Genomic DNA, 14,491 nt, shown 5'->3' on the forward strand with positions numbered 1-14,491 from the left:
TAAACAAAAGTGCACTGCCAAAACTAGCTTTTCTCTGAATATTTCCCTGAAATATACTGTTTGAATACGTCGATTTTATTTAAACAGAAAAAGTCCATATACTACTTTAAAACGTCGAATTGATTGCATTTACAGTTTTAGACATGATCAAATATTTCAAAGACTACAGCACCCCCATTGAGTTGATCTGTTTGCTCAACTGAAATCCAATCAGAGAACGCCCTCAGATTTCAACTACAACCTCGAGAAGCGCCTCCTCTCTAAAAACCTCATCACGAGCGCAGTAACACTTTCATTCCTATCTTCCCCGAGACCAGCTACGAACCACACACTATTGGAAACTTCAACGAGCGACGGATGGCACAGAACTAGTAGGTATGTGGTGAATATTCGCTCCTCTCCTGTTCTGTTTTATATTTTTCAGTCCAGTCTTGGTTAAACATCTGGTAAAACATCTGGTTTCAGTGCTCTTACTCCTGGTGCCAGCTGCGCAGAACCTAAATTGTTTTGTCTCGATTACCGTGCCTATTGGGTCTTATCTGTTATGCGTCTTATCAAGCGGTTATCTTTTTGCGCCAAAGACAAATTGCGTTTTGTTTCCTATCTGTAACGGTGTGTTTTTTTAGTAATTATGAAGAGGCTATATCTCGAGAGGGGAGGACAGGGTTTTGACACGGAGAGATTCAACTCCTCCGGTCAGAGCGCGCGCTGTGGTTACATGTCTAATGGATTAATGCCGTAGGTGCTATTACCAAAAATATATTGTCTAGAAGTCCATACCCATCATATAGTTTTCATAGAGAGGATCGAGTATTGTGTGTTAAGTAGCCTTTAGCCCGGCTATAATTTTGTGTCGTGTTCTCAAAATTAAGCCAACACGTTTCAAAATGAAACCAAGCCCCACATCAAGGGCAATGTTAGGTTTGTGTTGCGTAGTTTCTCAGAGCGCAAGCCATGATATGATATTATTATCATGGGGAGGACATGTTTCTTGCAAATCAATACTATCGCATGAAAGGTAACACCATGGTTTATGTATATTATGTCATTAAAATGTAGGCTAAATCTTTGGCACAAATCTCTAGTAAAAGTAGTAGAGATTGTAATACGATTTGATTGCCTCGCCTTACAGATCCTTTATGATACCAGACGTAGTTACACTCTAATTGTATTTGCATGAAGCTCAAGAGCCTGTTTTAACTTAACAATGTCCAGTAAGATAGACCCTTTTAGCCTTGATATTGATGACAATGTCTTCTCTCTCATTCCCAGGGCAGACAACACCCTCACGATTTTCTAGTCCTACGGTGTATGGAAAGTGATCCTGGATGGACCTGGGCGAAAACATCTGGTCCATGGTCAAGCGAGAAGTGTCCAGCAGCCCCGGGTCACCGGCTGAACAGAGTTACTTACACGGCGGGCAGGGCAGGAGGGACAGCCACGCGCACGACTCGGAGGGGCTCAGGTCACCGCTGCCAAGCGATCAAATTGACACAGTGGGACACCGGCGCGCGGAAGGGCCAGGCAGATCATCTCTACACTCCTACGTTCAGTTCGGACACGGGCACCATCACAACAACACTGAGGACATCACTCTGTTCACAGATTTAGACCAGGGCAATAAACTCATAATTTCCAGTGGAGCGCACCCGCACCACAAGGGGGGCCTTATTGTTGACCCCAGCGACATGTATCAAACACTAGCCATCGCGGCGGCCCACCAGAGCCAGGCGGGGTACGACTCGCCCTCTGGGGGCTATATGCACTCCAACCCCAATTCTCCAGTGTATGTACCGAGCTCGCGGGTGGGACCCATGATACCCAGCCTTCCTTATTTGCAAGCCAGTGGGTCGTCTCAGCCCAGCCATGCGGTCACCAGCCACTCAGTCTGGTCGCAGTCTACTCCGGAGAGTCCCTCCTACAGCACCGGGAGTCCTCATACCTCCAACCGTTTCCACTACCCTCCAAGTCCGCCCATTAACAACGGGGTTCCCAGGGATAACGGCTACAGTAATCCGCTGAATGTGGGCAGTCGAGACCAGTACGGTCTCTCACGCCCCCTCAGTGGATCCTACACCAGCCCCTACTCCCAGTATGTTGGACCGCAGCTATCCCAGTTGTCCTCGCCTTGGCCCGGAGGACCGTTTGATAACACCATGCTGCACACTTTGCAAAGCAGAGGTGCGCCCTTGACGATTCGAGGACCTAACGGAGGTAGGCCTTCTATTCCACATATTATCGATGAAAGATGATTAATGATATGGACTTCAATGTGACAACTTTATTTTATCTATTGAATAACTGTTGGTTACCAACGTTTTACGCATGCACAATCATTCAAATAAGCATTTAAAAACATTTAAAAGCAACGAGAGCTTGGGTGTAGCAATATGATGATCATTTACGATGACAACAGTTTAGTAGACCGAATAAGTTCACATTCAAGTGAGTTAAAGAGATTGTTATCACAGATTAAATAAGTCTAAATTGTTATAGTAATGGTAAAGAACGTTAAATAGCTTCCTATTAAGAATAGAAAATTAAGAAGGTTAGTTAAGATAACTAAGCTATTATCAATTAATTTGTGGTATGAATTGAAGATTAAGCATATCCCTGATATCGAAACTTTTATAAATCGACTTCTAGGCATATCCTTTTTTGACATTTTCATTGGTGTAAATAAAATAAATACATTTTAGATTACATCCTCCGACTGCGCATAAAAAACTAGTAGGCTATCGAAACAATTGGAGTTTATAAAAGTAACCCAATACGTCAAACATAAATAGCTAAAATAGAGACAAAAGAGCAGTCTCCTTGTGTATTGAATGTATAGGCCTAATATCACATTCATAGGCCTAGACTAGACCTCATTTGGAAAATAATGCTGAACTACCATCAAAGGATCCAACAAATTTACAACAGACAATTACATATTTTAAGGTATAGACATGTGCTCAATTAAGCCTACGAAAAATCACGGCTCTTTTATGACCAAGCGCCTCTCTGAAGTGTCATGTAAGTGATTGGTGTTTTCCCTGTCTGTTTTCCGCAGATATTCTCGACGACCTGGGAGAGAGCAGGGAATGTGTCAACTGCGGCTCCATCTCCACGCCGCTCTGGAGACGCGATGGCACGGGCCACTTTCTCTGCAACGCCTGCGGCCTGTACAGCAAAATGAATGGACTCAGCCGGCCATTAATTAAACCACAGAAGCGGATGGTAAGCAACACATGCTCAGGGACTACTTAATCACTACATTTCCTGTCTATTTATTTAAAACAATGGCTTAAGGTTATCGGCTAAGATCCCTATATCTCTCTAAATAATGGAGATTTTATTTGACCAACAATTCACTAAAATGGAAGACCATTTTATTGTACCCTCCGTTCGGCCAGCATTTATATATTAACAAGATAATTCTGGCTGTCATATAGGTAATTTAATCAGGGTCAACAAATTAAATTACCTGTATGACAGACAGAATGATTTTGTTAATATATTAATAAAATATGAAAAAGAAAATGTTCAGGCACATTTCCCTAGCGCCATCACGCAGTTATTAGGCTACGCACACTAACAAACGAGTGATGCCTTGATTCCACAAACTCTCTGCCAATGAAATTCACGTAAATAAGTCTGTTACTGTAAAAGGATGACATGAATACGACCAATATTATTGTTAGGAAATTAGTGCAGATAATATAAATATAGTCATAAGAAAGGAGAATCCGTGCTCTTAAAATACAGTGATTCATTATAAGGGATTGGATCACAGTCAAAGATTCCATTAGTCACGTAGCCTAGTCTCGATTTGAGACATCTCTGCATCTCACTTTTATAGCTCACGGTTGCTTAATCATAGCTTTTAATCTTTATGTACCAGTGTGTTTATTGTTGTTTATGTATTGCCTTTCCCCAGTCATCATCCCGGCGAATCGGCCTCTCCTGTGCCAACTGTCAGACGAGCACAACCACCTTATGGCGCAGAAACGCAGAGGGAGAACCGGTGTGCAACGCATGTGGGCTCTACACAAAATTACATGGAGTAAGACACAATCTTCACATTATGTCACAAACATTATGTCACAAGTTGGCACTGATTTTTAAATGTAATGTTCTACAACTAGCAGGCCGTATTGTAACTAGCACGTGCGTAATTGCCGTGCGTAATTGTTCACTGAATATCGAGAGCAATAGTAAAGCACAATCCGTTTATTCAGTGTGTCCAATTAATTATAATAGTTGTTAATGAAGTATAGATTTAAAGGAAAATTTACAAATTAGTTTTATTTTTGGTCGACATTGACAAAACGTTTAGCAAATTAACAAGACAGAGAACGCCGCCCAACAATTTCATGACTAAGATTAATGTATACTTTATTTTTGCAGGTACCTCGGCCCCTCGCCATGAAGAAAGAGGGAATTCAGACAAGGAAAAGAAAACCTAAAACTTTGAACAAAACCAAGGGATCCTCAGGTAAGCAACCTCTATTTTAACCTCATGACACACAGTCTTTCTCTCTCTCTCATTGAAATGCTTCGCTGTTAAGGTCCTCTTTATAATGAATTATAATTTTACCACAGGGAGTAGCAATTCAGTCGCCATGACTCCGACTTCCACGTCTTCTTCCAACTCTGAAGATTCGAAGAACAGCTCTCCGAACACGCAGGTGCCAGGGGTAAGAAGATGATTTCGCCTATTCGATTTGAAAAATAATATTCAGGTGTGGGTTAGGCGGGCCCCGTATATTGTACAAACGTACTCGTTTTAAGGTAATGTTGTCCCATGCAGGCCAACTGACACCTGTCTTGTGTAATAAATTGTGTAAGGAAATTCTTCAGCCAATTCTCAGTTAGCGTCAAATATGGGTCCACGGTTTTGGTCGAATAGACCCACGTTGCCTTTCAAACGAAAACATATGTAAAACGTTATTGTAGAGGCTTCATCGTTTTATTTATTGCACTAATTTATTATTTTGATTTGATATCGTTAACAATTATAAACTGGTTGGTTCAATTCCTGAATGCTGATTGGCTGACAGCCGTGGTATAGCAGACCATATACCGCGGGTATGACAAACATGTATTTTTACTGCTCTAATTACATTGGTAACCAGTTTATAATAGCAATAAGGCACCTTGGGGTTTGTGGTATATGGCCAATATAACACGGCTAAGGACTGTGTCCAGGCACTCTGCGTTGTGTAGTGCATAAGAACAGCCCTTAGCCATGGTATATTCGCCATATACCACACTCCCTCGGGCCTTATTGCTTAAATATAGGACATACAGACAGGCTAATAATAAACCTTTATCTGATATGTTCGTAATAGCAATAATATTGGACTCATAGTATTGGATTCATACGTATTGAATCATACAATATGTGGGGTGTAATCTACTGTATATAGTGTCATCAGAGGTATTTAAAGGCCTCTACTAGGTTCTGTGAGGTGGTCTACATTTTTCAAAGATGGGGCTCTTCGGAATTGTGTTGTAAAACATTGTAGTCTCTGATTTATTCCAAATAACACACTATTATAGGCTTACTTCCAACAAGTACATTTAATTAATTATATGTGTCTGTTATATCACTTGACACATGCTATATAATAATGAGAACATCCACCGCATACAGTATATCCACTGTATATATATCCATCTTAGCAGTAACAGATGAAGCTTAATCGTTGATAAGCCCTGGCTGTGACTATAGAAAACCTTTGGATAATAGTAATTTCTCCTGAATCTGACTAACATCTCTCTGTCCTATTCCAGGTTCAGTCCTCTGTACTGAGTGGCCCAGTGGAGGGCTCAGCTGGCTCTGGTGGCTCTGCCGTGGTCAAGTACCCAGGCCAGGACGGCCTCTACACCCGTGTGGGCCTCACCCAGTCTGCAGACGTAGCCGGCTCTGTCAGAGGGGAGCCCTGGTGCCCCATGGCCCTGGCCTGAGTCACCGAGCTGGGGGACGGAACTCACCGCACTAGCCTCTCTCTCTCTGGATGTCCTGCTGCTGAGTGGTGGAAGTATTCAGTGCCTCAATGGCTCTGGGCCTGTTTCCTACTTCCCAGCTAACAACTGTTGGACAGAGACAGCCTTTTTGCCCCTTCACACCCCTGCAAGTTTGAAATGTCTGTGGAATATTTGGGATTGATTTCCAGAATGATATGGGGAAACCTTAGTGCCTTAACACAAAGGGAAATAAGTGAGAGGTGATGCCTTCTTGTTAATCTGCAGTTGAAATGCTTTCTGGACCGACCTGCTGTGTGTGTACTCAATATCTCTCTCTCTCAGATATGGAGGTGGATCAAATGTTCTTTGTTGTTTGAAATGAAGAAACCTGTACATAATGCTATGGATTCCCCCACTCAAGACAAAAGCGGTTAATTGGATATTAGTGCTTGATAAAAGCACTATCCATACGAAGGACATTTTTATTATATATTTTTTTGCAACTGGAATCAAGCTATCAAGTTACCAAGACAACCTTCCTGAATCAAGATAAAGTATTTATTAATCTTCCATTGTTGAAAACATGAGTATGATTGTTAAATAAAGATATGGACATAGAGTAGAACTGAAAGAAAAACATTTCTTATGTCTTCATTTTAAATATGATTGTTCATTTCTTTCTCTCTTGTTGAGTTAGTAGTTGTTAGGTATTGCAAATATGTTTTTCCACTGATAGCTCTTACTGTAGGCCTATCTGACTGAAACTCTTATGGTTTTAAACAGGGTATCAAAGACTGTGACATCCTATGTCAGTCAATTTTTGTTTTTAATTATTTACTCAATTCTTAAATAATCAAATCCTACAGATGAAATTAAAATACTGTTAATTTATGGTACTATTTTGGAAGAAATTGGTAGAAGCTGTTTTTTCTAAGGTGAGGACAAAAAATGTTTAGGACATTTTCACAAACTTTTTGACACATGTACAACAGCTAGCTAAGTACTGTTTGAACAAATGGCACCCACAATCATTTTCTAGATGCATCTTTTTGTTACGATACTAAACTGTAAAAGAGGACTGCTGCAATATCTTCTGTCTGCAACAAAGACTACCTAACTGATATAAACTGTATACATTTACGGTTGCATACATGCATGTGATTTTCATGATAAAATTTGACAGAAATAAAATGAAAAGGTCAACATAGATTAATTTAATGTCACTACATGGAGAAATAGAGGTGGAATTAATAAATTGCCCCTGATAAGTTTTCAGTTGATAAAAGAGGAATGGCTGTTCTTACAGATGTAGGATCTTAATTTGAGCCAGTTTGCTACAGCAGGAAAGTAATCTTGCAGCAACTGGAAATTTGAATTATTATGTGGATTATAATGAATGGAGTTGATACATTTTTCGTTAGGGAAAATCATTTCTGAAATGTAAAAGTGGAAATTACAAACTTTAGAAGACTTTTTAAAACTCAAATACACTACAAGTTTGCATTTCCTGCTTTGCAGAAAATTCTCAGCAACAAAAGAGTGATCAAATGAAGATCCTACATCTGTACAACCTGTTGTAGACGATGTCATAAAACATTTGTCAATGAGAGGAATGTCACACATTGACTCCATGGTGAGGAAACTGTAGTTTGAGATGTATTGGAGTTGTATGGAGAATAATCTGAACAGAGTGAAGTATGCCAGTTATGATTCAGTGATGTGAAAAAAACATGTCATATATGTAGCTTGAAAACAACCTTTCACAGCTTTCAAGACATAATGACCTTATATGACAAATCACTGTTGATTTTGGTCTGATACAATATGCCCTTTTATTTTTACTCAAAAGGTCTACAGTACATTTTCCTGACTTTCAACGTTCTAAGTAGAATTATGACTTTCGCATTCATTACACAGAACATACTGTACGTGTCCCTCTCCTCCAGTAGGGGTGTGAACGGCGTCTCGTTTGCCAGAACTCTAAGTAGATCCATTTTGAGGCCAGAAAAATTCCTCTAGCTCCCTGGGAAATGTCCATTTCAGTGGAATGAATCTGATGAGTTAGTAGGTTATTGTGAAACTGCCGTTTAAACTGCATTTCAGTTTCACCATCAGGGTTCTTCAGCTGAATCAGGGCCTGGTAATTGTTTTCTTTTCTGAACTTATTTATTTTTTTGAAATATCAAGTTTATTAATAGCATTGTTTTCCCCTACTTTTTTGTTTGGATATTTGTATTTCTTTGGTTGGTTGTTTTATTCCTGATATAGTTTTTAATGATCTTATTTAAATCTCTGAAACAAATTCTTCTGATGATATCAATGTGGATTTGGAATAATTGCTCCTGTCTTAGAATATTTGAAGGAAATCAACACACTGTGGTTGTCATTGTTGGTAGTGTATACTGTGCCAAGGTTTGCAGCAAATATAATTTTAAGGGTTCATGTGCTGTAAAGGTACATATAACTATTTTGAAGTTTTAAAGAGAAATATGTAATGAGAAGCTGTTGGAAAGACAGTAGTAATGGATCCCTGAGTGATTTGTATCTCCAGACAGTTTTTCTAGTTGTTTTCTCATTCTGTATTAAAGTTAGCCATTCCTCTTACATAACAACAGTTTATTATGCCTTTTCCTTTATATACACCCACTACAATGGATTCACCAGTGTCTTCAATGTGTGTTTAAACCAAGCGTATCTTTTCCACCTGCACAGAGTACCTGTCACCGTGTGAAGGATATTTAGGTGAATATAGCTTGGAAAAGATACCGTTGGTAGACAACAACATTTTAGAGATGGCTAGATTTATCCCTGAGCTTTAGGTTATCTGTCTGCACTTTGACATGTTGATGTTGGAGAGTTTATGAGTGTCAGTGTAGCTGTGTTCCTACTGCGCTGTACTGCACATCAACCAGGTACACCGTTGGGGATGAATGTTGTTGATTATCAACATTGTCATTTCAATTTTAGTACAAGAAAATATCAATTGGTTTGACCTACGTGTCCCCTTGCATGATACTCGTTTGAGCAGACCAGTGTAGATTTAAAACAATTCTAATCCATTATTTTGATTATGTCACCAACTTTACACCGCTTGTATTTTATACCCAAGGAGTTGGCGTGTCTGCAGGCTTCATTTGCCCCTAGTCTTGGTTTAAAGTGTAGTTGTTAAGCATCATTCATGTTAACAGAGACGACCTCACACAAACATTATTAAGATAGGCTCTGCTGCAACCGAGACGAATTACAAACCTTCCTTCAGATATGAAAATCAAACCTAGAGTGAAACCTAAAATAAGAACCAAAATATGTATACGTCTATCAATTTATGAAGTGGTTCCAGGCTGGTAATATCTTCAAGGTATCCATGATACTTTGAGGGAGAATTCACAACACATTACATCACTGAGGTCCTCCTCCCATTCGTTACTCGTGCCTGAATTCATGTGCAAAATAATAATAAATAATGGGGCTTATATTTGTCTTGTTTCACACATGTACAAGTATGCATTATACACGTGTGAATTGGAAATGTGTTTTTTTTTGCATATCACAACTCTCCCTGAGACACCCTCAGAGAGTGGGGTCACTGCTAGGGTCACCCATTATCAGCAGCGACCATGGAGCAATTATGGTTAAGAGCTTTGCTAAAGGACACAACAGATTTTTCACCTCATCCGGCTCTGAGATTCAAACTAGCGACCTTTCGGTTACTGGCCCACCACTCTTACCGCAAAGCTAAGGTTGGGTGGGTGTCATATGCATGACAACATTCACCCTATGTTATTTCACCATAAATGATCTGTAGCTGAGAAGATCAGTAGTAAAAACTGACAAGTGATACAAAACAAAGCCTCAAACTTATTTTAGGAGTTTGGTGAATGGTGCAATAGGCTGATGTATTTGTCACTTAGCAGATACTATGGAGTAACATAGATAAGGTTATGTTGAATGTGCTATTCTAAATGGACAGAAAGAGAGAGAGATACATAAAGGCAGAGAGAGGCAGAGAGAGGCAGAGAGAGGCAGAGAGAGGCAAGAGAGAGATACATAAAGGCAGAGAGAGGCAGAGAGAGGCAAGAGAGAGAGATACATAAAGGCAGAGAGAGGCAGAGAGAGGCAAGAGAGAGAGATACATAAAGGCAGAGAGAGGCAGAGAGAGGCAGAGAGAGGCAAGAGAGAGATACATAAAGGCAGAGAGAGGCAGAGAGAGGCAAGAGAGAGAGATACATAAAGGCAGAGAGAGGCAGAGAGAGGCAAGAGAGAGAGATACATAAAGGCAGAGAGAGGCAGAAAGAGGCAGAGAGAGGCAAGAGAGAGAGATACATAAAGGCAGAGAGGCAGAGAGAGTCAGAGAGACGCAAGAGAGAGATACATAAAGGCAGAGAGAGGCAGAGAGGCAGAGAGAGGCAAGAGAGAGAGATACATAAAGGCAGAGAGAGGCAGAGAGAGGCAGAGAGAGAGATACATAAAGGCAGAGAGAGGCAGAGAGGCAGAGAGAGGCAAGAGAGAGAGATACATAAAGGCAGAGAGAGGCAGAGAGAGGCAGAGAGAGAGATACATAAAGGCAGAGAGAGGCAGAGAGAGGCAAGAGAGAGAGATACATAAAGGCAGAGAGAGGCAGAGAGAGGCAAGAGAGAGAGATACATAAAGGCAGAGAGAGGCAGAGAGAGGCAAGAGAGAGAGATACATAAAGGCAGAGAGAGGCAGATAGAGGCAAGAGAGAGAGATACATAAAGGCAGAGAGAGGCAGAGAGAGGCAAGAGAGAGAGATACACAAAGGCAGAGAGAGGCAGAGAGAGGCAGAGAGAGGCAAGAGAGCGACACAGACAAACTGCGACTGACGCCTAAAACTGCTTTATTTAGACAGTGAGTAAGAGAGAGGGTGTCACTCTCGAGGGCAGCGCTGCTGAGTTGAAAGTCCTTTGGCGGGAGGGCTGGGGCCAAGGTAAACAGTCAGCAGCACAGCAGAGTAGGGCTACATTGGGACATAGAGGCTGCATGCCTGGGTAATCGTCATTAGGCCACACCGTAGCAAACTGTTTTCAATGGAACACTAAAACAAGCAGTAAATCCAGGCAATTCGTTCCTGACTTAGTCCGTTTTCTTCCATTTGGTGCCTAATAAATATGACCCCAGCCCATGGGGCTGTTTGGGCAGGACTAGGACAGCACAGTGACTCCCCCAGGAGTTGCTGGTTGATCTTTCCACAGACAGGGTTTTCAAAGGGGAGCTCCCTCCGCGTGGCTCTGCCCTGCCCTGGCTTGGCCTGCATGGCCCTGTCTGACTCCGGAAGAGATGGGATCTCTGACTCAGCCCTTTTGGGTTTCCTCAACAGACCCACCGAGAGAGAGAGAGAGAGAGACTGAGAGAATTTTATTGATAGGACAGAGAATTGAATTTTGAGAGAGAGAAAGACTGAGAGGAGAGAGATAGAGAGATTTGAATTGGGAGAGAGAGAGAATTGAATTGAGAGAGAGAGTGACAGAGAGGGAGAGAGAGAGAATATAATTAAATAGAGAGAGAGAGAGAGAGAGAGAGAATTTAATTGAGAGCGAGTAAGACAGATTTGAATTGAGAGAAAGAAAGACAAAGAGAGAGAGAGATAATTGAATTGAGAGAAAGAGAAAAGAGAGAAAATAGACAGAGATAATTGAATTGAGAGAGATAAATAAAGACAGAGAGAGAATTGAGAGAGAGATTTAATTGAGAGAGAGAAAGACTGGGAGAATTGAATTGAGAGAGGACAGAGAATTGAATTGAGAGAGAGAGAAAGACAGAGAGGAGAGAGATAGAGAGAGAGATTTAATTGAGAGAGAGAAAGACTGAGAGATTTGAATTGAGAGAGAGAGAATTGAATTGAGAGGGAGAAAGACAAAGAGAGAGAGAGAATTGAATTGAGAGAAAGAGAAAAGACAGAGAGAAAAGAGAGAGAGATAATTGAATTGAGAGAGAGAAAGACAGAGAGAATTGAATTGAGAGAGAGGACAGAGAATTGAGAGCGAGAGAGAATTGAATTGAGAGAGAAAGACAGAGATAGATAATAGAATTGAGAGAAAGAGAAAAGACTGATAGAAAATAGACAGAGAGATAATTGAATTGAGAGAGAGCAATAAAGACAGAGAAAATTGAGAGAGAGAGAGAGTGACAGAGAGAGAGAGAGAGAATTTAATTGATAGCGAGAAAGAAAAAATTTGAATTGAGAAAGAGAAAGACAAAGAGAGAGAGAGAGATAATTGAATTGAGAGAGAGAGAAAAGACAGAGAGAAAAGAGACAGAGATAATTGAATTGAGAGAGATAAATAAAGACAGAGAGAGAGAGAGAGAGAGAGAGAGAGAGAGATAATTTAATTAAATAGAGAGAGAGAGAGAGAGAGAGAGAGAGAGAGAGAGAGCGAGCGAGAGCAAGCGAGGGGCATAGATTGAAATTATTAAAAACATATTCTGCCTAGTGGTGTTTTGCTGAGTGTTTGATACTTCTCATACTCAATGTCATAGCCTTCTTCACTCTCAAGGTATTTGGATCTTTTCACAGCTGTTTCAGTGGTGGGAATAACAGTAATAATACAAACAAAACACATAAAACAATCCATCAGCAGTCACCAGTCATACACTCTTACTGACTTACTCACAGGAAGCTGGGATTACACATCAAAGCCTACTAGATGGTCTGAAGTCCTTAGTATAAAGTTCTTCATAAACAATGATTATTCATCATCAAATAATTTAACTTGATATTGGAGAAATGCTCCCATTGCATATGGATGATGATAAGTCACGAGATTCACTCTAATTCAAATTCTCTTACCATAGGGATTCTTTATCATATAATTCTTTGAGCGAGATAGCTATACACTATTACAGAGTGTGAGTTGAGTTGACCCTTCCTCGCCAGCGACCCTAGCCCGCCTTCCTCGCCAGCGACCCTAGCCCGCCTTCCTCGCCAGCGACCCTAGCCCGCCTTCCTCGCCAGCGACCCTAGCCCGCCTTCCTCGCCAGCGACGCTAGCCCACGTTCCTCGCCTTCCTCGCCAGCGACCCTAGCCCGCCTTCCTCGCCAGCGACCCTAGCCCGCCTTCCTCGCCAGCGACCCTAGCCCGCCTTCCTCGCCAGCGACCCTAGCCCGCCTTCCTCGCCAGCGACCCTAGCCCACCTTCCTCGCCAGCGACCCTAGCCCACCTTCCTCGCCAGCGACCCTAGCACACCTTCCTCGCCAGCGACCCTAGCCCGCCTTCCTCGCCAGCGACCCTAGCCCGCCTTCCTCGCCAGCGACCCTAGCCCACCTTCCTCGCCAGCGACCCTAGCCCACCTTCCTCGTCAGCGACCCTAGCCCACCTTCCTCGTCAGCGACCCTAGCCCACCTTCCTCGCCAGCGACCCTAGCCCACCTTCCTCGCCAGCGACCCTAGCCCACCTTCCTCGCCAGCGACCCTAGCCCATCTTCCTCGTCAGCGACCCTAGCCCACCTTCCTCGCCAGCGACCCTAGCCCACCTTCCTCGCCAGCGACCCTAGCCCACCTTCCTCGTCAGCGACCCTAGCCAACCTTCCTCGCCAGCGACCCTAGCCCGCCTGATAGTGTTCTCTTTTCTGTCTTTCTGTTTTTTGTTTGTTCATTCTTTTACTGTGAGGAATGCGAGGAAGTAGTAGGAACCAGTCGTTATGGGAGGAGATGTACTCGGAGGCTGAGAATGGAGGAAGGGCAAGAGAACAAGCCCTTTCTGCCAGGAGAGAGGAAGAGTGAGAATCAGTCATAACTGACAACCGTGACCCCCCTGACCCTGCATGGAAGGATAGGTGGAAGTGACTCAGACTTCCATGAGTCTAACAACGCTATAGTTCTAAAACAGTTGCTTACATATAACATGCTCAAATGTATGCAGTAATTAAAAATACAGTGCATTCAGAAAATATTCAGACCCATTGACATTTTGTTACATTACAGCCTTATTCTTTTTATTTTATTTTACTAGGCAAGTCAGTTAAGAACAAATTCTTATTTTCAATGACGGCCTAGGAACAGTGGGTTAACTGCCTGTTCAGGGGCAGAATGACAGATTAGTACCTTGTCAGCTCACGGGTTTGAACTTGCAACCTTCCGGTTACTAGTCCAACGCTCTAACCACTAGGCTACCCTGCCGCCCCATTCTACAATGGATTAAATAGTTTCCCGCCTCATCAATCATAATGACAAAGCAAAAACATTTTTTAATTTTTTTTTGCAAATGTAGAAAAAAAGAAAACGGAAATATCACATTGCATAAATATTCAGACCCTTTACTCAGTACTTTGTTGAAGCACTTTTGGCTGTGATTAAAGCCTTGAGCCTTCTTGGGTATGATAATACAAGCTTGGCACACCTGTATTTGGGGAGTTTCGACCATTCTTCTCTGCAGATCCTCTGTAACGGTTGTCTTCGTCGTCTGACGATGAGTATGAAATATCGGACCAATGCGCAGCGTGGTATGTGTTCATGATGTTTTATTACTGAACACTGAAATACAAAAAGAACAACGTGAAAAAACCGAAACAGCTCCGTCAGG

At 41.9% G+C, this 14,491-nt stretch overlaps 1 protein-coding gene across 3 annotated transcripts; it reads left to right on the plus strand.

Moving 5' to 3' along the window:
* Positions 1–277: 277 nt before the first annotated feature.
* On the plus strand, positions 278–8,564 carry LOC112260659 (GATA-binding factor 6-B). Of its 3 annotated transcripts, none has more exons than XM_024435938.2 (7): positions 278–375; positions 1,273–2,214; positions 3,056–3,222; positions 3,923–4,048; positions 4,393–4,480; positions 4,588–4,682; positions 5,782–8,564. In XM_024435938.2, the coding sequence occupies exons 2-7, from the start codon at positions 1,329–1,331 to the stop codon at positions 5,953–5,955; spliced, it is 1,536 nt and encodes a 511-aa protein (XP_024291706.1). In that variant the 5' UTR covers positions 278–375; positions 1,273–1,328; the 3' UTR covers positions 5,956–8,564. The 3 variants fall into 3 exon arrangements, with proteins under 3 accessions (XP_024291706.1, XP_024291707.1, XP_024291708.1); XM_024435939.2 differs by having other exon boundaries at positions 278–371; XM_024435940.2 differs by lacking the exon at positions 278–375 and adding an exon at positions 675–1,018.
* Positions 8,565–14,491: the final 5,927 nt, after the last annotated feature.

Source organism: Oncorhynchus tshawytscha, linkage group LG10 (assembly GCF_018296145.1).
Source record: "Oncorhynchus tshawytscha isolate Ot180627B linkage group LG10, Otsh_v2.0, whole genome shotgun sequence".
Classification (NCBI taxonomy): domain Eukaryota; kingdom Metazoa; phylum Chordata; class Actinopteri; order Salmoniformes; family Salmonidae; genus Oncorhynchus; species Oncorhynchus tshawytscha.

Excerpts from the sequence above, each read along its gene's own strand:
- LOC112260659 (XM_024435938.2), top strand. The coding sequence starts at position 1,329 with ATGGACCTGGGCGAAAACATCTGGTCCATGGTCAAGCGAGAAGTGTCC. Across the intron at positions 4,481-4,587 it reads CAAAACCAAGGGATCCTCAG|GGAGTAGCAATTCAGTCGCC; the intron begins GTAAGCAACCTC and ends ATTTTACCACAG. Across the intron at positions 4,683-5,781 it reads CGAACACGCAGGTGCCAGGG|GTTCAGTCCTCTGTACTGAG; the intron begins GTAAGAAGATGA and ends GTCCTATTCCAG.